This window comes from Eumetopias jubatus, unplaced genomic scaffold, assembly GCF_037043125.1.
Source record: "Eumetopias jubatus isolate StellerSeaLion01/CBP00866 unplaced genomic scaffold, mEumJub1_p1.0 scaffold_5, whole genome shotgun sequence".
Taxonomy (NCBI): domain Eukaryota; kingdom Metazoa; phylum Chordata; class Mammalia; order Carnivora; family Otariidae; genus Eumetopias; species Eumetopias jubatus.
The window spans coordinates 87,137,584-87,161,121 of record NW_028274811.1 but is presented as its reverse complement, the minus strand read 5'-3'; the positions used below and the strand labels follow the sequence as shown (position 1 = coordinate 87,161,121).

The 23,538-nt window shown below is 37.7% G+C and overlaps 1 protein-coding gene across 1 annotated transcript; it reads left to right on the top strand.

The window, feature by feature from the left end:
* The first annotated feature begins 2,542 nt into the window (after positions 1 to 2,542).
* Positions 2,543 to 18,738, top strand: STARD4 (StAR related lipid transfer domain containing 4). The gene is made up of 6 exons (XM_028102778.2): positions 2,543 to 2,709; positions 9,838 to 9,951; positions 10,880 to 10,929; positions 14,720 to 14,846; positions 15,695 to 15,809; positions 16,973 to 18,738. Exons 2-6 carry the CDS (start codon positions 9,847 to 9,849, stop codon positions 17,200 to 17,202), a joined length of 627 nt encoding a protein of 208 aa, XP_027958579.1. The 5' UTR covers positions 2,543 to 2,709; positions 9,838 to 9,846; the 3' UTR covers positions 17,203 to 18,738.
* The last annotated feature ends 4,800 nt before the right edge of the window (positions 18,739 to 23,538 follow it).

The window sequence follows — 23,538 nt, the reverse complement described above, 5'->3', positions numbered from 1 at the left end:
AAAAAAGGTGAGGGATCTAATTGGGCACGTGGGCTGTAATTTGTCAACCTGTGTTTTAGAGAATTGCATGAAATAAATGAAAAAAAATCAGGGGCACCTGGCAGGCTCAGTCGGTGGAGCATGCAACTCTTGATCTTGGGGTTGTGAGTTCAAACTCCTTGTTGGAAGTAGAGTTTACTCTAAAAAAATAAAATAAAATAGGGCACCTGGGTGGCTCAGTTGGCTAAGCGTCTGCCTTCGGCTTAGGTCATGATCCCAGGGTCCTGGGATGGGAGTCCCACACTGGGATCCCTGATGAGCAGGGAGCCTGCTTCTCCCTCTGCCTCTGCCCACCTCCTGCTTGCTCTCGCTCTCTAGTGCTCTCACTCTTAAATAAATAAATAAAATCTTTAAAAATAAATAAATAAAATAAAAAAGAATTATTTAAAAAGGGAGAGAGAAAAAAATTCATCAGAAGTACCTTGCTGATCACTTCAGATATGGACCTCATTGGCAATTCTCTTCTCCCTGTGGGTGGGGAGTCCTTTCGCACAGTACAAACACTCTACCTAACTGCTGAGGTCTGAGCTAGCACTTCCCTCTACTTGGTTTTCCTACACTGTCACGTGTCCATGTTCTCCTGAACCTAAACACAACACAAAATTTCTTTAACTTCAATAACCATCCTCAAATGGAAACAGCAAGCAGCTCCCAACTGTACTCAGCCACACCTAAGGCAACCTCTGTATTTTTCTGCCAGCCTCCACTGGGGCTGGATTCACCTACAGGCTCCCAATAGCCCTGAAATACCACAAGTGTCCGGGAGCTCCTGTGGCCTACCACGCCCAGATGGAAATTCTATTGCTGTCCTGCCCTGGCCCGGCGTCAGCTCTGGTACTAAAAGGGAGTGGCACTCTTAGGACCGTGACAAAGAGCAGTCACATCTGACCTCTGCCACTCATTAGCCCTGTGACCTTAGGATAATTACTTAAACTTTCTAAGCTTCAGTTTCCTAATACACAAGATGGAGAGCAGCGCCCGGGCTATAGCAAACATTCCACAGATGCTATCTACATTGGAGAAATTGGTATTCGCTATTTATGCACTTTATGATGATCATGATATTGGGGTTTTTTCTGTTTATCTGTTTCAAGTTTTTATTTGAATTCTAGTTAGTTAACATATAGGGTAAAACCAGTTTCAAGTGTAGTATTTAGTGATTCACCACTTACAACACCTGGTGCTCATCACAACATTGTTAATTGACCTTCATTTTCATCTGAATACTTTGATATATGAACAACAGGTAAAATTTGAGTTTTGCTTGCTTGTTTGTTTTCATTTGTTTTAATTATGGTCTCCTAACATGAATACTTTGTATACGTTGGCTTAGCATGTTTTACTATTCAGTTGCCCTAAATTTTCTTAAAAGTATACGTATTTTGGGGGCACCTGGCTGGTTCAGTCAGTAGAGTGTGCGACTCTTGATCTTGGGGTCATGAGTTCAAGCCCCACACTGGGCTTAGAGCTTACTTAAAATTTTTTTTAAGTGTATGTATTTTTTTTTTTTAAGAGTGGGGCTCGATCCCTGGACCCTGGGATCACCACTGAGCTGAAGGCAGATGCTTGACTGACTGAGCCACCCAGGCGCCCCTGGATGAGGTAAGTTTTAACAATGTGGTAAGATTTTTAAAAATCTGCCAGTCATAACTAACAAGTGGTGTTTGGTGGTTCTTTCAATGACATTAACTTAAAAATTTAAGAATTATTATTTGTTCTTACTACAAGTCTACCAAAAATGACTAATAGTGTAGCACTATATTCCTTAATACTCTTGGATCTAAAACCGCATATCCTCGTAAATATAATTTGTAAACACCTGACATTTAGTATTCAGATGTGTCAAACATCCTATCAGATGAAACCCAGAACATTTCGTGAGGCTGCGAAAGCCACCGGCTTTCTCTATTTTCAAGGTGGTTCTTCTGATCTCCCTTATCTGAGGGCAAACGTTTGGCAGAAGACCAATTCGCGTTGTGGCAGTGACTGTTTATATGCTTTCTCATACAGCGCTTTCAGCTCTAAGTCAGGGAAGGTGGAGGCCCGAAGGATCCGTCATCTTGTTCCCGGGCGCCTTTTCTTCTCTTTTTCATCTGACTTCTGGTCTTGAGGTGGGTAGTGCAGCTCCGCGACAGTACATCTCCACAGCCCTCTGAATTTAGGCCGGCCTTATCCCTCATTGTCGTCATTCACTCCCAGCCGGATTTACTGCCTCGCAAAAATTTTTTGCCATTAACTGGTCGCGGGAAACCCCGCGGGAGCCTCACGCACCCACAACCCCCACACACGCAGGGAACCCTGGCCCCGCTCGCGCCAGCCCACAAGCACGAGGAATCATTCCATTCCCAGCGACCAATCAGCGCTCCGCACGCTGCCGCGCCAGCCAATCCAAGCAAACACACGTTGCCCTGGCCAACTTAGGCCACAAGCTCTTCGGACACACCCGGCGTCTAGCAGGGGACTTGCCTGGGGGATTCGGCCCTCTTCCCCTGAGGGGCTTGGTGCCTTCCAATTGGCTGCGAGCGGCGGTGGCCCGTCGCCCATTGGCTGCTGCCGGCCCCGAAGGGCGGGGAAGCCGGGGGAGCGCTAGAGCGTCCGTGTCGCCGAAAGGCAGGAGTCTGGCGCGTGCCCGGCGCGCCTCGCAGCGTACCACGCCTCGCTTCATCTCAGGTAGCCGTGGGTGCAGGCGCGGAGTCGTGGCGGAAGTGAGACGGCCTGGAGGGAGGGCGACGGGGGCTTCCGGGGCGCTCTCCCGGGTGCGTTTTCCGGAGCGGCCCCAGCGAGCCGGGCTGGGGAGGCCTGCGTGGGGGGTGGCGGACCGCGGCGTCCGGGCGGGTGCAGCCTTCACCCGTGAGAGAGGAAAGGAGTCCCCGGAAGGATCTCAGGCTTGCACCTCGCCTCTCTGCACCGCTCACCAGTTTAAGGACTTGGATGCCTACTAGGCGTCAGTTTCTGCATCCGTTAAATGGGGAATGGGTAGTAATAACCTTGCTTCTAGGGCCATGGTGAAGATTCACCGAGGTCGCGTTCCTGGGAAGGGTGCAGTGCTTCCTGGTTCGTAGTAGATGCACCGACAACGTAGGGCCCCATCTGCCCACAGCAAGCTTTGACTGAGGTGGTACTGATGATAGAGGCAGCGTTTTCTAGGTTTACTATCTTCCGGCTTCGGTCCTTTAACTCATGTAATTCCTCAATAGAGTTACCGTTATCCTTAATGTGCAGTTAAGAAAGATTACCTGAGCTCTTTTGGGATCAGGAGCCAGGACAAAATGACAGCTTTAGTGTGATGTCAGATTTTTTTTATGTAAAGTCTCTTCCAGCTTGTGATCAACTTCCGGTGTTTTACAGAAGAGACTTTTAGACCCTGAAGGCAGAAGTCCTGAGTTAGAGTTCTGTCTGACTCCATCACTTACTAGCTGTGTGATCATGGACAAGTGACTTAGTTTCTCTGTTGGTACTTTCTCTGCAAAATAAGGATAATAGGATCAGCTTTTAAGGTTGTTTATGAAAATTAAGTGAAATAATACAATTTAAAGTGGCCAGAAAGACTGATCACATAGTAAATGATCAATAAATGTTAGCTATTATTTTAAATAAAGGATTAGAGCATTAGGAGCTCAAACATTAACTTGGACTCAAAGCTGAGATACTATTAGAATTTAATATTGCCTTAACTGTTGTAAAAAGTCTCAACATTGTTGTAAAGCTTATACTAGAATAAGCTAAAGTGAACACTGAAACAGAGGGAAGGGCATTGGTCACGTTGTGGAATTGGCCTCCCCGTTGGATTCCTGCTACAGCCAGTCTCAAAAATGAGAAACTACTGTATTTGAGTTGGAAAAGCTAAATTACAAATTCAAGATTGATTGGAAATCAAGCATATGCTGAAATGTTTATGTTAGGTAGATAATATAATTTAATTTACAAGGTATTGGTTTGCACAACATCTTGGGGAAAATCTATGGCATGTTAAATTGAAGCTATTCACGTAAACCCTTATCAATCGGGAAATGGAAGTTTAAACAATTCTGATAATATCTTTAATAAGTAAATTCTGACTTCATCATACTACATAGGTACAAACAGATTTTTATGACATTCACTATTTATTAGAGGTTAAAATGTTTTATTATGTTTCATATTTAAAATAGAACCTATGGCCATCTCCCTGTGATGTAAAGTTGATGAAAACTGGAGTTGTCTTGGCCAAAGACTATGGTGCTGATAGATGGCCACAAGACAGTTTCTGACTTTGGCAGGCTGCCCCCTCTACAATGGCAGCCAGTGTCTACACTAGTAGTAATCATTGCAGAGAAATGAGCATAGAAAACATGAACAAAAAGATTAGGTTAAAGTAAGGGAAAAAATAAGAAAAAAAAAGTAAGAGAAAAAAATGAAGGTGGACATTACTGAGCACTGAGTAATTGGACTGTCAAAAGTATACAGCCTTTTTGAAGGAGCTGCTAGATTTTGATACGATTAAATGGTACCTATTCTCTGATATGTAAGTGATGGAATTGGAGAGTTTCCTGTTGTAGGTCAAGAAAGGGAATGAAAGGGGGTGCCTGGGTGGCTCAGATGGTTGGGCATCTGCCTTCGGCTCAGGTCATGATCCCAGGGTCCTGGGATCGAGCCCCGCATCGGATTCCCTGCTCGGCGGGAAGCCTGCTTCTCCCTCTCCCTCTCCCTCTCCCACTCTCCCTGCCTGTGTTCCCTCTCTTGCCGTGTCTTTCTCTGTCAAATAAATAAAAACTTAAAAAAAAAAAAAAAAGGAATGAAAGAATTAGTAAGAGGGAGTTCAGAATAGTATTTAAAACATTTTCCTTACATTCTCCACAGGTGGAGATTGCAGTAGAGCATATTGTATGCTTTCCTTTGGATTAATGGGAGTACTCTGTTTTATTAGAAGAGCATCAGGACCTTGATAATAACCCCATTAGTGTTCGCTCCCCAGTTCTGGAATATATTTCCAGAGGTATGTTATGCTTGCCCACACACAGATAGTTTAGACAGTAACCATTATTCTCTTTTGGACTTAATCTTGATGAAAAAAATCCATGCAAGAATGAACTGCCTAGTTAAATACTTCATTGGGCTAAAAAAGAGCTTTCTGAGTTTACACTTGTTTGTTCTTCTTTCCTCCTCCTACTCCACTACCCTTAAAAGAGGCTCATTAATAATTTTTAATGTTTTAGCTTTGTTGTTGTTGCAATTCAGAGTTTACTTAAAAGGTGGAATAAGTCAACTTTGAGAGCAAAAAGTGGATTACATCCATTTCTGTAGTTCTGGGACCTGGTAGATACTAGATGTGTGGTAAATAAAATAGTAGACTTCCTTGAGAAATTGCTATGTTTAATTATGGCAATGGAATTTTTAGTCATTCAGAAGCTCAAGGATGATTGGTGTAAACAGACTCATCTTAGATATCTTGAGGTTTTCCATAAGTGAGACTAGTAGCTCACTGTCTACCTGTTTTTCCCACTTTTATTTCCTGGCTTCCTACTGCATGCTAGACATAGGAGCATAACATTGAAAAGTCACATTTCCTGTCCCCAAAAGTTTATAGTTAAATTGGAAAAGATGACCAATGAATAGTTACAGAGTTGCTGTGAGAAACATTGGTGGGGTGGGGGGAAAATAACCTAGTCTTTAGGGGAGTCCAAGAAAGAAGAGTAGAAATTAGGCAGTGAAGCTCAGCCAGATCATAAAAGGGCCCATAAGCCGTATTAAGGAGTTTGGACTTTATAGTAATCAGTGAGAGGGAATGATTACTAAGGTAAGCACCTTAAAGATCCCGATTCTCATCTTTATAGGTAGTTTTTATTGCTTACATTTGTGTAATGGATTTGTACAAAGATAATGTCTGTGATAATAACATTTTTACATTTCATCTTTGATTTCTAGCAAGGAGATTTGAAAAAAAAAAAAAAAATCTTACCGGCCAACGACAGGAACCTGGCAGGCAGCCTTTGGGTTTAAAGAATATTGTTTAATCATAATGATCCCAGCAATAGATAAGTTAGTTTTTCAAGTCTTCTCTAGGAATTCGTGTTTGTTTATAACATACCCTTGATTAAGGTCATTGTACTGGCTATCAAGTTGGCAGTCTCTTGAGGGGAAATGGGATACTTTCCTGACTGGCACACTTTTTGAATGAGCTCATCCACTTTTAGTCTATGGGTGGGATCTATATTTATTATATATTTTGCATCACTTACATCATTTACATAGATCCTAAGTTCTATGTTATTGACTTTTCTACATATACTTTCCCATGTTTCCCATATTTTGGGATACACCACCCCAAAATATGCCACTTTGGAATAAGGATTATTTTGAGCTGAAGGCAATTCAGCAAATGCAGAAAGAGCTGTTTTCCCTCCCTCTACTGCCTAAAAGTAGGACATAAATTTCCCTTTGTGAAGGTCTTCCCTCTCCCCTCTCCTATACTAGGAGGAGGACAACTCATCACTGGAGGTAGAGTTGGCACCAAAATTGTCTGAACAAACTTACTTTACTACCATAACTTTCTTTTCTATTAATTTTGTCTCATATATTTACTTTCTCTTAATTAACCACCCCTAGAAGCCCAAATTCCTTTTCCTTTGTCTTATCACTTTTCCACAATTTATCACCTTTTGTTAGCATGGTATATAAGCCCTAAGTCTAACTGCTTTTTTTGGGTCTCCACTTTTTTCTTTTTTGTGAAGGCCTCTATGTATATAAAAAATAAAATATTAACAGCAAATAAAATTTGTGTGTCTTTTCTCCTGTTAGTATACCTTCTTTCCGTTTAATCTGCAGGTCCCAGAGACAGAATCTAAGAGAGTAGAGAAAAAGGGTTTTTTTCTCCCCTACAGTTCTATAACATCTTGTTTATAATTTTTAATGGCTTATATGCTTTGTTCTGTGCTATTTAAATATTGACTACAATATTGATTTATTTCTGTCATCTTTAGTTTTTAGATAGTGGTTCTCAACCCTGGCTGAATAACAGAATGATCAGCGAGGCTTTTTATAGAACCTACATTTTTGGGGCCTACTCCAGAACAGGCCCAGTGAATCAGACTGTCTGGCAGTGGGCCCTGAAATCTAATATCTAAAAACAGTGTCAAAGAAAACCGGAGGCAGATAGAAGTTAAAGTGGCAAAGGCAAATCTTATTCAAGAACTATTACAGTAGGAAAAGATATGTCAGTATAGGATTGCACCCTGTTGTCTAGGCGCCTGGGTGGCTCGGTCAGTTAAGCTCCAACTCTTGGTTTCGGCTCAGGTCATGATCTTGCAGTCTTGGGATCGAGCCCTGTGTCTGGCTTCATGCTCAGTGTGGAGTCTGCTTTGGACTCTCTCTTTCCCTCTGCCCTCCACCCCGTTCTCTCTCTCTCTCTCTCTCAAATAAACAAAATCTTAAAAAAAAAAAAAAAAAAAGGATTGCACTCCATTCTGAGTACAACAAGGACAGTGGGGATTTGTAGCCAAGGAGCAGGATGGGTGTCAATGGATGGGAAATTGCTAAGAGGAAACATTAGGGGTAAGGGGGATTCTTGCTGAATGCAGAGCAGCATGCTAAGATCAAGGGTAGGATGAGGACTTTTTGAGGGTGAGTGGTGTTTCTGTGAACTAGCTCAGCAGGATTCTTGCTAAAACTGAACTTAGGGGCCAAAGACAAGCCCAAGAACAAGGCCTAGTCAAAAAGAGGACTCAGAGGAGCCTAGGAAGGGAATCTTTGTCAACAGCTACAACTACTACAAAATGAAACAAAGGGGATTCTGATGTATGCGTCTGTACTTGAGGATTGCCGCCTTATGTCCATAGAAGTTTGAGGCTTGACATTTCATTTAGATCTTTTCTTGATTTCCTTTTTAGTAGTAACTTGATGGTTCTGTAAATTGTGCAGCTTTTCCCCAGAAGGATACAGAAGAAAAATTCTTTATTCTTTTACTGGAGTGCACCAAGGCACCAAAAGGACACAGAATCAAGTCCAAATAATTCTGGTTTTGAAGCAGACACACTTCAACAAATATTTTAGGGGCCTATTGTGTTCCAGGCAATGTTTTAGTTGGTGGGGATATAGTGGTAAATAAGGCAGTCAAAAGCCCCAGCTCTATTAGTTGGGGATATGATGGTGAAAGGGTAGAATATAGTATACCAATAAATAAACAAGTTAATTTCAGATTGTGATAAGCACTATGAAGAAAATAAAAGAAGGCTATAATAGAGACTTGCAGAAGGTTGTATTCAGATAGGAGGTTTAAAATGAAATTTTCATTACAAGTTGTTTTTGGTCATGCTCAGATTTGGGATCTAATAATCCAGGCAGAGAAATAGCAAGTACAGAGCCCAGAGTCAGTGGCAAGCTTGGCCTATTTGGGGGGCAGAAAGAAAACTGGTAGGACAAGAATATTCTAGGCAACGAGAGGAGGTGGTGTGAATAGGCATCTCTTAATTTCTATGATTCTATGATTCTCTTGATTTCTAGGCTTTGTCTTTGAGCAACTGGTTCAGTTACCATTTTAAAAGTAAATTGTTGGGGCACCTGGGTGGCTCAGTCAGTTAAGCATCCTAACTCTTGATCTCGGCTCAGGTCCTGATCTCAGGGTCCTGAGTTCAAGCCCTATGTTGGGCTCCATGCTGGGCGTGGAGCCTACATTAAAACATAAATAAATAAAAATAAGATAAATTGTTAAGATGGGGAGGACTGAGTGAAATTGAGGGAAGCCTAGGGTGATACCCATTAGGATGAAGCTCTAAAAAGGCTTCTGGATCTGGGACTTTGGAGTTCTCTCTCTCTCTCCCCATTTCCCCTTCTCTCCAGCCTTTCCACATTTCAGCCTCAAGATAGCCAGAGTTTTTGCATGCTTGCATGTTGATCAAAGGCTCCCAGAGCAATTAGTCTAAAAGAAACCTGCAGAGCCTGCATGGACTTTTCTAACCCAGCCTAGGAAGTCATGCAGTCACAGACCACCTCTTGATGGGAAGCAATGTTTTAAAACTGTCACATTACAGAAGCTTTTATTATATCGTTTATTATCTTTAAGGTTAATAATCATTTCTCTTTAAAAACAATGTTGAACAGTAGCTTATCTTTGGAATTATTAATGATATATAAAATGATGAACCATTTATTTATGCTGTACTGATGGTTCTAAAAGTCTTCATATGACTTCCTTCCTTACACAGATACTGAATCCTCTAACACTTTATCAAATGATATAAAATACTGAAAACGGTGCAGTTCTTCAAACTTTTGAAATTGTTCAGAGTTCTGTAAACCCTAACCTGAAAGGATATATGAACAGGTTTCTAGTTGAGCTTGTCATTAGTTTTCTAGAATGAGTCCTAAATCTGTTGGATATTAAATTAAAAATTTAATGGCTGTGAAACTCTAAAGACTTTTTAAAAAAATTCATTCCTTGTGTATTTATTTTTGTAGTTTGGAAACAGCAATATTTTTTTCTTTACATTATCTAGAATTCTATAATGTATTTCTTTTTATTATATTCCTTTAGAAAGGGAACTAGGATTGTAGTTTACTTTTATATGAGTGATTTTAATAACTTAAAATGTGTGATACTCATCCTTGACTAGGTGTTACTCATCTTGGCAGCTTTTAGGAAAAAAAACCTATGCCCAGGTCCTACTCTCAGAGATTCTGATTAGTTGATTTGGGGTGGGATCCAGGTTTAAGTATCTTTTATGGCTCCCCAGGTGATTCTATTATGAAGCCATATTTGAGACTCACTGGTCTACTGCTTCAAATTGTGGTATTTGCTGATGCTAATCTTTGTCTTTGTAACAGAAGAAAAAAATGGAAGGCCTGCCTGATGCTGCTGCCTTTGCAGCTAAACTTAAAAACACTCTCATCCAGTACCATAGCATCGAAGATGATAAGTGGCGAGTTGCCAAGAAAACGGTAAATTACCTAAATTGCTTATATATGGCATTTATCTTCTATCTAGTGAGATGGTTGATGACTTTCAAAATGGTAAGGGAAAATAGGGACCATACTTTGGGTGAATGGCAGGATAGATAATTAAGATAATAAAGTCGGTGGTTTGACATCTCACCAAGGCAAAAGCAATAATCCTGCACTGATTTCATTACTGCTTTAGATATTGGACCTGAGAATAGACTCTGGCAACACGAGCCTAAAGAATAGCTTCTAAAGTCAACATATAAAATGTAACATGTACTGATAGTTTGAAATAGTTCCAGATACTTCAACAAGCCTGTGAGGGTGGCCAGTTAGTATTCTTTTCTATTGGTATGACTTGTCCAACCTATCACATGGCTGAGTGTTGACAGAGCCAACCCTAGAACCCAGGAGTCTTCTAATGAAGTACTCTAGCTAGTCTGATATTCAGAATTTCTTGGGAAATGATCAGAAAAAAAAGATGTAGGGACTAATTCATGGTCGCACTGTCATAATAGATGTGAATTGTTTGATTTTAAAAAAGATATGAGCAAGTTCAGAATGAAATATTTAGCATTCCTCTTGTCTTAGTCTAAATGTGTCAGTAATGGTAAATAGATAAGATTGGAGTGAAGCAAATAATGGCTGGTGAGGATATTAACAATGTTTGCATCTCATTAAGCTACTGAGAAATCTGTTTTGGACGTCTGTACTTTAAGCAAAATGTGAAGAACTTTAGGATACAGAAGAAAATCAAATATGGATCATTTTGATGGTATAAGTGACTTTTATGTATCTCTTTGAATATTTACTTAAGTTTTATTTTAATGCAAAGACTGATGTTCTGTAACTTGAAATTGTCAGTTTTTTATCCAGAGTTCCACCTAGGTAATGATTTAGGCCTATATACTGTTTGTTATTTTTCCAGAAAGATGTAACAATTTGGAGAAAACCTTCAGAAGAATTTAATGGATACCTGTAAGTAAATTCTTGTAGTTTTATGTAGCTCTTAAGACATTGCCAGACTTCATATATATATATAAAAATGATCACTAAATCATCATTGCCAGTAAAATTTGGCTTTTAAGATTTGTGAATTGTGTAAGACTGTTGAATCACAGACCTGTACCTCTGAAACAAATAATACATTATATGTTAAAAAAAGAAAAAAAGAAGATAGTAGGAAGGAAAAAATGAAGGGGGGGAAATCAGAGGGGGAGACGAACCATGAGACACTATGGACTCTGAGAAACAAACTGAGGGTTCTAGAGGGGAGGAGGGTGGGGGGATGGGTTAGCCTGGTGATGGGTATTAAAGAGAGCACGTACTGCGTGGAGCACTGGGTGTTATGCACAGACAATGAATCATGGAACACTACATCAAAAACTAATGATGTATGGTGATTAACATAACATAATAAAATAAAAAAAAGATTTTAAACTTTCTGAAGAAGCATATCACCTTATGAATTCAAAGCCTTTAAAGTGTCCATATCTCTTGTGGACTGAGTTGATAGTAAGGGAAATCATAAATAATGATATCGCATGGCCTATAAAAATCTTAAATTTCTTAGCACAGTGTATAACTCCCTTCTAATATTCTTCTATATTTACTTAGTGCTGTAGCATACTTTAAGAATTTATCTTAAAGAAATCATAGGAAAGATAATAGTTAAGTACTTATCTCTTCCATCACAACATTACTTATAATATTAAAAATTACAAACAACTTGAATAATCAATAGAGAATGGTTAAATTTTGAAACGTGATATTTTACAGTCTTTAAAAACTATGTTTTCAAATATTAGTTTAAAACACAAGAAAATGCTCAAGATGTAAAGTGAATAAAGCAGAATATGAAACTGCATGTAGAATTGTGCGTTGACTTTAATTTTTATGTGTTAAAATATTTTTACTTAACACCAAATACACACCTTGAGATGGCTGCTTTATAGGTGATTTCTATTTCCATTTTTTGATATTTGCATATAGTTGAACATGAGTTACACTTTTCAGCAGAAGAAAAAAATACTGTTTTTTAAAGCCAGTAGAGAGACAGTTGTCTTGTGTAATTGGAGTGGAATGTTCATATCCTTGGGACTCAGTCCTTTTAAAAATGAAACTGTGGGTCCCACTTACTATGTGTTCTCAAGTATAATCCCAAAGATAGCATTTCCAGAAAGATGAGTTATACAATATTTATGACAAGGACCAGGAAACTAGAGTTGTGGATTAAGCATTGTAAGCAAGTGTGAAGTTAATCCTTTAGATCACTGATTCCCAGTGGGGGTTGAAAAGCACAAAAAAGTGCCAGGGGAGCATTATGCTTGGTGATTTGAGGGGACTTCATTGAAGAGCTAGTATATGAACTGAGCTTTAACGCAAGAATGGGTTATTTCTTAGGGGATGAAGGGCGGGTTCATATTCCAGGCAGAGGGGATTGCATCTACTACATACACACAGGTGGAAAACACTCTAAGGAGTTTGTTTAGGGAAGTAGAAGTGATATTTGTATAGCTGGAGCATAAAGTATGAGGGTAGGGAGAGCATATGTCTGAAGGCTTTTTGAATTCTAAAGTAAGGAATTGAATATTGTGCTTACCTTTGCTTAGCCTTTACTCCCACCTCCCAGGTCATCAAAGATTTTGAACTTAATCTGACAGCACTGTGAGAAATGGAAATGAGCATGGAGATTTTAGAGAAGAGGTTTTACCCTGGGAGTCCATGGCTAGCTTCTTGAAGTTTCCTTAAGATCATAAACATAATTTTGTGTCAATGTTATATTCCTGGGAAGAGATCTTTGGCTTTTTTTCAGAAACTTAAAGAGATACGTGGTCCAAAGAGCTAGAAATGGTTGCAGTGTTGAGTTGGACACAGAGTGCCCAAACTAAGGACGTAGCATGAGAGTTGAAAAGGGCAAGCGAATGTGAAAAGGATCTAATGGTGGTGGTGGTGGTGATGATAACTGACATTCATTGAGAGCCAAATATTGTTCTAAGCACTTTACATTTAGGAAGTCATCTTGATAAAACATGGTGACTTTTGTTCTGACTGTTGAAATGGGATGAAGAGAAAAAGAGTCAAAAGTTGAATCCCAGATGTCTAATTTGGGATTAATTTGTATTGCCCCATTCCCACCCTCCACCCCAAGTTCGAGAACACAGGAGGGAAGAGCAGATTTAGGATGGCAGAGATAGTGTAAGTTTGAGCTGGAAATACTTACAAAATGATAAAACAGCTTCAGCTGCTTTAAAAAAAATCTTTTCAAAAGACCTGCCCAACATGTTACTGATAGAGTTAAACCAATCTATCTCTAATTTCTTCTCTTTTCTTTCCTCCCCAGAGGTAGCTACTGTCTTAAAGTGTATTCCTGTTTTATACTTTGACCACATATATATGTGTGTGTTTCCTCTAGTAATTTCCTTTTGATTTTTTTCCATTTAATATAGTGTTTTTTTCAGGATTTAGCCATGTTGTTACATGCAGATCTATTCTTTCACATTCATATGAAAATAATTATGATGTGTTTAGCTGTGTTTGTAAATTTTTAGGTTGTTGACAGTTCTTCCTTATAAAATACAATGCTGTAGTAAACTTCCTTAGTATATGTCTCCTTCTATACACATGTGTGATTTTCTTTGGGTATGTACCTAGATCTTAAGGACATGCATCATTCAACTACACTAGACATTGCCAATAATTGCTCTCTAAAGTGGTAGCAGTTTGAGAGTTCTCATTCCCTTCCATTCAATACTTGTTATGTTTTTACTCTGCCAGTCTCAGGGATATGAGATGGTATCTTGTTAGTATTTACTTGAGTACGAGTGAAGTTAGCATCTTTTCTAAATTTATTGACATTTCCGATCAATCTTTTATCTTTTGTCCTTATTTTCTTTGGATTGTCTTTTTTTCATTGGTTTATAGGAATTAATTATGTATTCTCTATAATAATTATGGCTGTTTATATGTGTTGCACATACCTTCTTCCAGTCTGTGGCTAGTTTTTAAAGAAATTGCTTATTTTGTCATTTGTGGTATGCAAGTTTTTAATTTTAACTGCCTTGTATTATTTGTGTTTTTGTTTATGTGTTCAAGAATTTTCCCCTGTATCCTGAAGTCACAAATACGTATTTTTCTCAAAGTTTTAAATTTTATGTAGTGGTCTTTAGTCTGTCTGGAATTAATTGTTTTGAATGGTGTCAAGTAGTGATTCAGTTTTTAATTTCTCTTTAGGGTAGGTACTGAATCAAAGCGCCATTTATGGAATAGTACATCCTTTCCCTACTGATACGTAGTGCCACCTTTGAAATATGTCGAGTTCTGCTATTATTCATGAGTCAAACCTCTGTGTGCTATTCCTGGGTGACCTATTTTCCTGTTCCTGTAAAAAAGTTTTTGAAAGTCAGAGTAAAAATATGTGCATACTAATAACATGTTAGAGCCTAACTGAGAAAAGAACAGCATGCAGAATAAATGAAGCTCGAGTGTTGTATGGACTGTTTTCGGCTACACCGTAACATGAAGGTACTTTCCTATGTTCATGATAACATAATTTAGCCTTCAGATCACTTGTTAGATTTGAGGGCAAAGAGTACATTCTGATGAAATAATTGATATAACTTAATTTATCAGAAAAACTGTTGGGATTTATTCCCTTTAAAAAAAATCTTTATTAACTTTTACTCTGTGTGAAGTTAGCTCTGAACTATGAGGGCATGCTGAAAATTTTCGGACTAATAGCATTTGACCTTAATATTTTTTTCTCCAGTTTCAAAGCCCAAGGTGCTATAGATGACAGCGTCAATAGTGTCATAGACCATATACGCCCAGGTCCCTGTCGCTTGGATTGGGACAGCTTAATGACTTCAATGGACATTTTGGAACACTTTGAAGAGGTATTTATTTAGAAACATTACTTCAGATTGTGTGTGTGTGCGTGTGCGTGCGTGTGAGAGAGAGCATGTGAGTATGAGCATGTGCACCCACTTGTATTCATTGTTTTGAGAGTAAGTAGTCGAGGCAGAGATCTCACAGGGGAATCCTTGCTGCCTTTTAAAAAGCTTGAGTTTCCTCATATTAATGAGTATTAGTCAGAACTGAGTTTGTTTTACACAGTAGCTCTACCCTTGCTGCTTAAGAAAACTGTCAGCTCTTTAATTGTAAAACTTAAGTTGAGATTCTGAAATCTGAAATTCTAAAAACACCACCATCGTATTCAGGTTTCTAGGTAATCGTATGTAGGTTTTTCCATTAATGTTAAGCCAAAATCAAAGACCAAAAATAAAAATGCCACCTTAGGCATTAGAGGATGATGTAACCAAAGTGGGTTGTTCTCTTTCTCTATTTTTGTTAATTCACTTTTCCCATGTTTGAATTTCTTTATTGAAACATTTGGTATTTTGGTCCAAATATTTGTGGATTTTATCTTGAACACCTGTAGTCTACACCACCTACTTCTGTGTTGAATATCATATAGGATACAAGGCCACTGCACTGAGTTAGAGATTTAGATACTGGGTAACTTACCTCTTTGTATTTTGATCATAACCTTATTCAGTCCCATACAGTGGCCATGAGATTTAGACTAGAGATCTAAGCCTATCAGAATCACTGTAAGAATTATTATTAATAAGAATTATAAATACATTTTAAATGAATATTAGTTTTTTACTAAGGGTTAATTTATGATATATGAGTCCATATGTTTCCTAAGTAGTAACACCTGTCACCTCTTCTCTTTCAGAATTGCTGTGTGATACGTTACACTACTGCTGGTCAGCTTTGGAATATAATTTCCCCAAGAGAGTTTGTTGATTTCTCCTACACTGTGGGCTATGAAGAAGGGCTTTTGTCCTGTGGTAATGATCTGAAAACCTTATACTTTCTTTTCACTTGTTTTAAATATTTGAGTTTTCCCGGCTGGATGTTTCAATGTGAGATATATTTTCAGCCTTCACACTTATTTTATAATCACTAAGCTTTGCAAATGCTACATCACAGGAATTAAAATAACAATATTAAGAAGGGTTTTGAAATCTTTCTGGTAAGTTTTTATTCTCAGTTACATGGTATCCTCCAGGTCATAGCTAACAAACAGGAATCATGTAGCTGCCTCTGAGAAAGGGATGTAGTAAGCAGATTAAGTCACTCTCAGAAAACAGCTTCTTAGTCATATACATAGAAAAAATAGGCATGGTATGTGTTAGAATATTTTTCCTTCCTTGAGCTGTGTAATATTTTTTAAAAAAATGAAAAATACTGCTATTAGAAAGCTCCTGCTTTCTAAAATATATCTATAGGTAAATCAATCTTTTTTTGTGTATGGTATATGCTCGAGTTGGCAGTTGTAGGTAAATATCTACTTGTTTACTCTTAGCCAGCCAGTACCAAAGTTGGATGTGGTAGTGCCTTTAGGGAGTAGTGGTGGTACCATAGTTTTGATTTTTGGCACTTTGAAGCCTGGATGCTACCACCAAGATTCATAGTTTCCAAGGAGTTACCAAGATGACATAATGTTACCTATTCTGATGGGAGTAGAACTTTCCCCATTACCTCTAGCCCTCTGTCAGAATTCTACTTGGTATTTATCTTTTTCATTCTTCTATGGTCACTCTTGGGGCTTAGTTTTCATCTACATGAGTAAAAAGAAAATTTTTTTTAATTTAATTTTATTATGTTATGTTAATCACCATACATTCCATCATTAGTTTTTGATGTAGTGTTCCATGATTCATTGTTTGCGTATAACCCAGCGCTCCATTCAATACGTGCCCTCTTTAATACCCATCACCAGGCTAACCCATCCCCCCACCCCCTCCCCTCTAGAACCCTCAGTTTGTTTCTCAGAGTCCGTAGTGTCTCATGGTTCGTCTCCCCCTCCAATTTCCCCCCCTTCATTTTTCCCTTCCTACTATAAGAAGAAAAATATTTAAACAAGAAATCTGATAATATTATTGTATGAGAGTTGTAGACTAATCTCAGTCACTGCTATTAATGGTGTTATTTTAAAATTTCCTTGTAGGGCTAAGTGTTGACTGGAGTGAAAAGAGACCAGAATTTATTCGTGGATATAACCATCCTTGTGGTTGGTTTTGTGTTCGACATAAAGACAATCCACACCAGAGTCTTTTGACAGGCTACATTCAGACGGATCTGCGCGGGATGATTCCTCAGTCTGCGGTAGATACAGCCATGGCCAGCACTTTAGTCAACTTCTACGGTGATTTACAAAAAGCCCTACAAAAGGCATAATACATTTAAACTTGTAGTACGATAGTCCCCCAAATCAACTTTTTCTCTCAGCTGCATGGCCTGTGAAAATCATCCTTTCCTCTCTTCTTTGTAGCCTATAGAAAAATTTGAGATGATTTGCTGGTTTATTTTATTCCTAAAGTAAATAGTTATCTAAGAGAGGGCATTTCCATTTTCTTAGACACTGACTGCCACACTGTTTGGTACAGCAGTGTGTCTAAGCATGGAGAATATGACCCACATCCGTGAAGGTGTAGGTATACTTCTTTGACCTGAACTCTTAAGAAACTGAATACTGCCTCAGTATGAATATTTTGGCTACTTGGAAATTGGAGAAAGCACAAGCTTCATGTTGTTAGTTAAAATCCCTGTTTTAGAGTTTTAGGAACATTTTCTAAGTTTTAACTATTTTTGGAAGCTAAATATTAGTGCTTTACTTTTGGTATGCTCTATGAATTTGCCAGTATCTTGGACTAAAGCAAAAACTATATTTTATACAGGTGAACTTCATTGTCAGGTGACTTGTACTACTTTAAGTATTGAAAAAATCAAAGAATAGATAACAGTAGTATAGATACAATTCAAATACAATTGTTTTGACACCTAGATAACATTCTTTTGTGGATATCTTTAAAAATGTATTTGTATCTTTCTGTGCGTTTCTTTTGGAAGGCCTAAAAAGCATTTATGCATGGCTAAACCAGTACAAAGAAGTGCCAAATATGTGCTGGGGACACCACATTGATTGGATTGTATGAACTGGTTGGTGGTACCCTATATTCACACAACAGCAAATTGTCTAGAAATCAAATTCAGTGAGTGTTTTGTTCATGTTTTAGTTTAGTTTTGTTTTGTTTTAAATTAGCCCTCAAGAAATAGCTTTTAATGCTTAGAAGTATGCGATATTCTGTAGGAAAATAATCAGATTTTCAGTCTTTCTCATGTGATCCATGTTCAGATTTCAGTTTTAAAGTATCTTTCACCTCATAAAGTATTACTAAGTACATCATAAATATTCACAGCTGTGATATAACTTCAGTCTGGAACTTTAACAAATACATTCATAGATTTGTCCACATGCCTGGATGAGTCATTTTATAACAAGCATGGACTATAATAGGTCCCTTAATCTGTGGCTGCCTTAAATGAACATTCCTGAATGATTTTAACATTCCAGATGATTCTTTGGCTTTTGAATAACCACCTGGTTTACTTCTAAAATGAGACCTGAGGTGACTCAGTATATCCATGCAAATGTTTGTATTTATGTTTGTGTTTTGGCACACGTCTTGAAATCTTATCTTCCTGTTCAATGTGAGTTCTTTATATGGTACTTACTGTATCCATGGTTTTGTTTCTTCTTCTTTTTTTTTTGATTAATTTTTTTATACTCTATATTTTATATTCTAGTATTCTGTCTAGGATGGTGAATGCCAGCAGATGTCCAATTATATGGTGCCCAGATCGGGTGAGGGATTTGCAGTAAGATTGCCTGAGCTGGGTACCCCTAAAGCAAATAAACTGTCCACTCAGTGACTCTAATGTTCTCTCTGTCTTTTTCAACTTATACCTCCAATTAGTGACTACATAATCTACTGCTGAATTGGACCCATTGCATGTAAAAGGACCTTCACGGAAGAATTTTTGTTGCAATACTGAGTCATATGATAGGTTGAAAAATAATATTTGAATCGCCTGAAATTTATATGCAGCTTCTAGATGGCACTTTAGATCTGGCTGGTCTCTAGTTGGCACTTTTTTTTTTAAAAAAAACAGCTTTATTGAGGTATAATTTACATGCTGTACAACTTAACTGGCTGGAAGTATACAATCCAGTGATTTTTGAATACGTTGATAGTTGTGCGGTCATCACCACAATCCAGTTTTAGAACATTTCTATCAACCAAAAAGACTCCTTTTGCCTGTTTGCAGACTCCTGTCTAACCAAAGTTTAGCACAGTTGCCAATATACAGAAGATGAAAAAGATTAGAGTAGGTTTTATCTGGTTTTGTTTTTAAGCGTAGAGGCATAGTTGATTCTAAGCTCAGGCCTTTTGTGGTAATATATTAAATATGTTCTCTCAAATACCGTAATTATACAAAAATTTAATGAATGGGTTGGGATTAATAGTAAACATATAATTGAATCTGCTATTTCTGTAGCAGTGCTATAGAATAGAAAAATAATGTGAGCCATATACTATGTAATTTAAAATTTTCTAGCAGTCACATTAAAAAAGATAAAACAGCTGGTGTTAATTTTAATAATATAATTTATTTAACTCAGTAGATCCCAACTATTACCATTTTACCATGTAATCAATGTAAACACTCATTAGGATAGTTTATATTCTTCTTCTGTACTAATTCCTTGAAATCTGGTGTGTATTTTACTAATTTGGATTAGCCACATTTTAAGTTTGCATTATCCACATCAGGCCAGTGGCCTGCATTGAATAGCACAGATCTGTAGTATATGAATTAATTTGTCTTTTTATAATATAAAGTAATGCATTTCATGGAATTACTCTCTTAAATACAAAATGTTTTCTGGTCTCTGGAGCCTTGAGTGCTTGCTAAATGGGGACTTCTGAACATTAGAAATAAATTAGTTTGTAGTTGTTAATAAAATAAAAATTATAGCCAAAAAAACTTTTCCTTGAAAGATGACCCCTTTCAGGGGGCAGTGAATGAAACAAAAAAATATAATCTGCCTTGTTAGGTGGTTGATTATTTTTTTTTAGCTTATAGCTAGTTTGCATCAGAAACCTATTTATGCAGGAAATATTGGCATAGTACTGTTTTCAGTACACATTACCTATTTTTTTAAGGACATAGTTTCATACAAAAAATCATAAGTTATCATAAGTGATACTTTTGCATGAAGTTTTAGTTTGTATTGATAACTCTTGATTAACCCTTGAAGTTTAATGCAATACTTAGCAAAAATAATTGCGGGAACTTAGTGTCTGCAGTGATGTATAATATGAACTGCTAGAGTGTCTTCATTTTACTGTTCATCGAGGTTGGATGTATTTGAAATTGTAGATTTCTACATGTAAAATTATCTCCCAGTAAAAATAATTTTCTTTCTTTTCCTCTCTCCTCCTCCTTTCTTTACTAACTGAAAGGCTTATTATCAGCACTCAGGTTGAATTAAATTCACATCTCAAACTAAAAATTCTGCAGTTGAGGTTGCCCCTGGGGAAGATAGGAAAACATTGCACAATTTAAGCCCTTAATTGTATATTGAGCTTTTGGGTATGAGTAATTTCCTTTGATGTAGATAAGAGCTTTACCTATTGACTCAAGAGCACACTGGCGCCCTTAGAATCAGTGGTTAAAATCCAGATCCTTTTACTTACATGGATACTGCAGCTGTCTCCACCTTACGGGTAAATTTTGAAACCCAGAGAAGTTAGGGGACTTTACCAGGTTTCCATCAGAATGGGTGTCAGATAATCACTTGTGTGGTGTATCTCCATTGCCTTTCTTACTTAACAGCTCCTAGAAGGTGGGATCTGAGCATACCAGAAACATAGGAAGTTGGAATTTTAATTTCTTCATAATTTTGTTGTTTCCAAAGATTTTACATGTATAAATAAAAGTTCATCTCATACAATTCAATAAAAGCTGTACTATATATAGATTTTATTTTTTAAGAAGTTTATAATTCTTTTATGAGCCAATATGTAAAACTCGAACCTTTAATAAACTAAAAGCATGTTTTAATATAAGCTGTATTTATTTTTAAATTGCTATGAAAAATATCAGAATAAATTACTAGACACTCTTATCACTGATACGGTCTGAGTTGCTTTAACCTTCAATACTGAAAAACAGTTTCATATGTGTGAACTTAAAATATGTAATTTAACTTCCTATATTCTTACAAAAGAAAAATATAAACTGGAAAATAGCGATTAATAACTCATCTGCTAACCTCTCAGCAAAGCCTCATAGAATATTAGCCCAAATACTGCTGACTTTTGATTTGCTTTTATGTAGCCGGGATGATGATGAATGTGTTCTTCCCTTACTACGGCAACATATACACAGGGCTTACTGTACACATATTTAAATAATGGTGTGAACTTGATTAGGAATTGTGATCATTTCATTTGAAGTTGAAGAAAGCTGGAAGTGATGACACAAAGAGACTCGATCTGTGTTACCAGAAAGTAACTATGGATGCTGTGGGCAGCATGCAGTAGAAAATATGACTATTAAATGGTTTAAACAAACTGAGTTATCTTTCTCATTTAATAATGAATCTGGATATAGGTAATTGAGTGTTTATCAGTTCAAAGATGTCAGGGCCAGAGTTTCTGCAGTTCTTATCTTTCTCTCATAATGATAAGGTGATTGACTAGCCCTGAAAATTACATGCACATTCAAGTCAAGAAGCAGGGGAAGGCTTGGCACCACTCATTGGTCTCTTTTATCAGGAAAGTAAAAGCTTTCCCAGAAACCTCCACTAGCTTTCCTTTCCAGTAGTCTCTGCCACATGACCACCGTTGCTGAAAGGGTGGTTGGGGAGGCAAGCACAAGGATTTCCAGCCTTTTGAAGAGAGGGATGGTGATGAATGACTCTTTGGATAGCCAACATAGCATCTCTTAGGGGGATCAGCTCTGGAAAGTGGGTGTAAAGCTCCTTCAGATGTCAATAGGAAACGGATAGACTACCAAAATAGAAATGAAAATAGCCAAGTAGTTATTCACTTCATGAAAAATTTATTGGTCCTCCTTTTCATGGCAGACACTACATAGCCATCCTGAGAAGTGATGGAGCTTCTTCTGTACATTGTCAAGGGCTGGTGTCACATGGCATTTAACACGAATGACCTTTGTTTCTATTACCCCGTAATATTTTCAGAAAATATAATAGGTACGATTATATTACAGATAATATAATAATAGAATATGTTATTTTATTCCTCTGGAGCAAAGGGTCCGCTACAGATGAAGGCTTCTCTAGCTATGAGATGACAGAAGATTGCCGGGAAACAGGAACTGCAAATGTGTCCGGGAGGTGGGGGGTGGAGCCGTGCTACTGTGTTATCAGCTGTCCGGGTAATTAGGGGGCTGTACTGTTCTGCTGGTAAAAATAATGGTGGAAGCATAGCGTAAAAGTACTAAACGAGGCTTTTTACTCCTTATTTGGATAGTATTCTTTTTCAGGAGCTTTACCTTCCTACTTAGGTTTTGCTTTTGTGACATCCCTTCAATACAAAGCAGCTGATTTTTTAATTCAAGGAAGTGGTCTCGAGATTGTACAAAACCAGGTTGAAATAAAAAAAATGTGTTTATATAAAAAACGGACTTGCAGATGGGAGAGGTTTTTATTTTTCTCTAGCATTTCCCTCAGTTGAGAAGTCATTGTTTAGGGTAAGTGTCTTCTCAACAAAGCAAGGGTTTTGGACCTAATGGTAGTAGCAAGCCACGGTTCTGAGAGCAAGCCCCTTCCCCTCAGATATTTCATACAAATGCTTGCTCATTGAGTGGCCAAGCTTAAGACTCGGAGCTCTTTTTACAACTCTTGCAATCAGCTTCTAAAGAGTGAACGTGCACTTTTTTGCCTCTCATTCTCAGGTCCGGTAGGTTTGCAAGCATCATCATGAAGTGACCACTAAATACCATTTGGTCCAGCAATGAGCAACGCCACATTAGGATTATTTCCTTAGGATAGATGTTCCCCAATACAGGAAAGGCTTTATGTAGTATTACTGAGAAAAGAAAAAGAATTGAGACTGAATCATTATGCAGCTATCATAAATGTTTGTGATGATTATATAGAAATGGTTGTGCTATAGGGATACATTGGTACAAAAAAAGTTATAATACAATTACAAGTCTGTAAGAAAAAAGTCACCTAATGCTAGAGAAAAAACAACAGTGCTTGCCTTTGGAAGGTGTTATTGTGATTTTCTACTTTTCTGTATTTTCAAATTTTTATAATGAAAAATCAGTTTTTCTCTGAAGTGCTGCATTTAACTTTTATCCAGTGAACTGACTTGAACAGACAGGCAACCCAGGTCTGTTCTCTTCCTCGCCACGAACTGTGACCTCTGATAAGTCATTGCCTCCCTGGGTCTCTCTTCTCTTTAATAAAATGAGCTTGTTGGATTAAGTGATGAATAAGGTCCCCTTTTAATTTTAATAATTTTAGGACTTCATGACATCACTGTATAGTGTTTAAAGAGGCTATGAAACTCAAAGTGTAATTTCATCTCAAGAGAATGGGAAAACAATTCAACTCCCTATTTCACAGGTAAGGAGAATGTCCATCGTGTCACTCTTAAATTGTAGTAACGCTTCAAATCACAGAATGCAAAC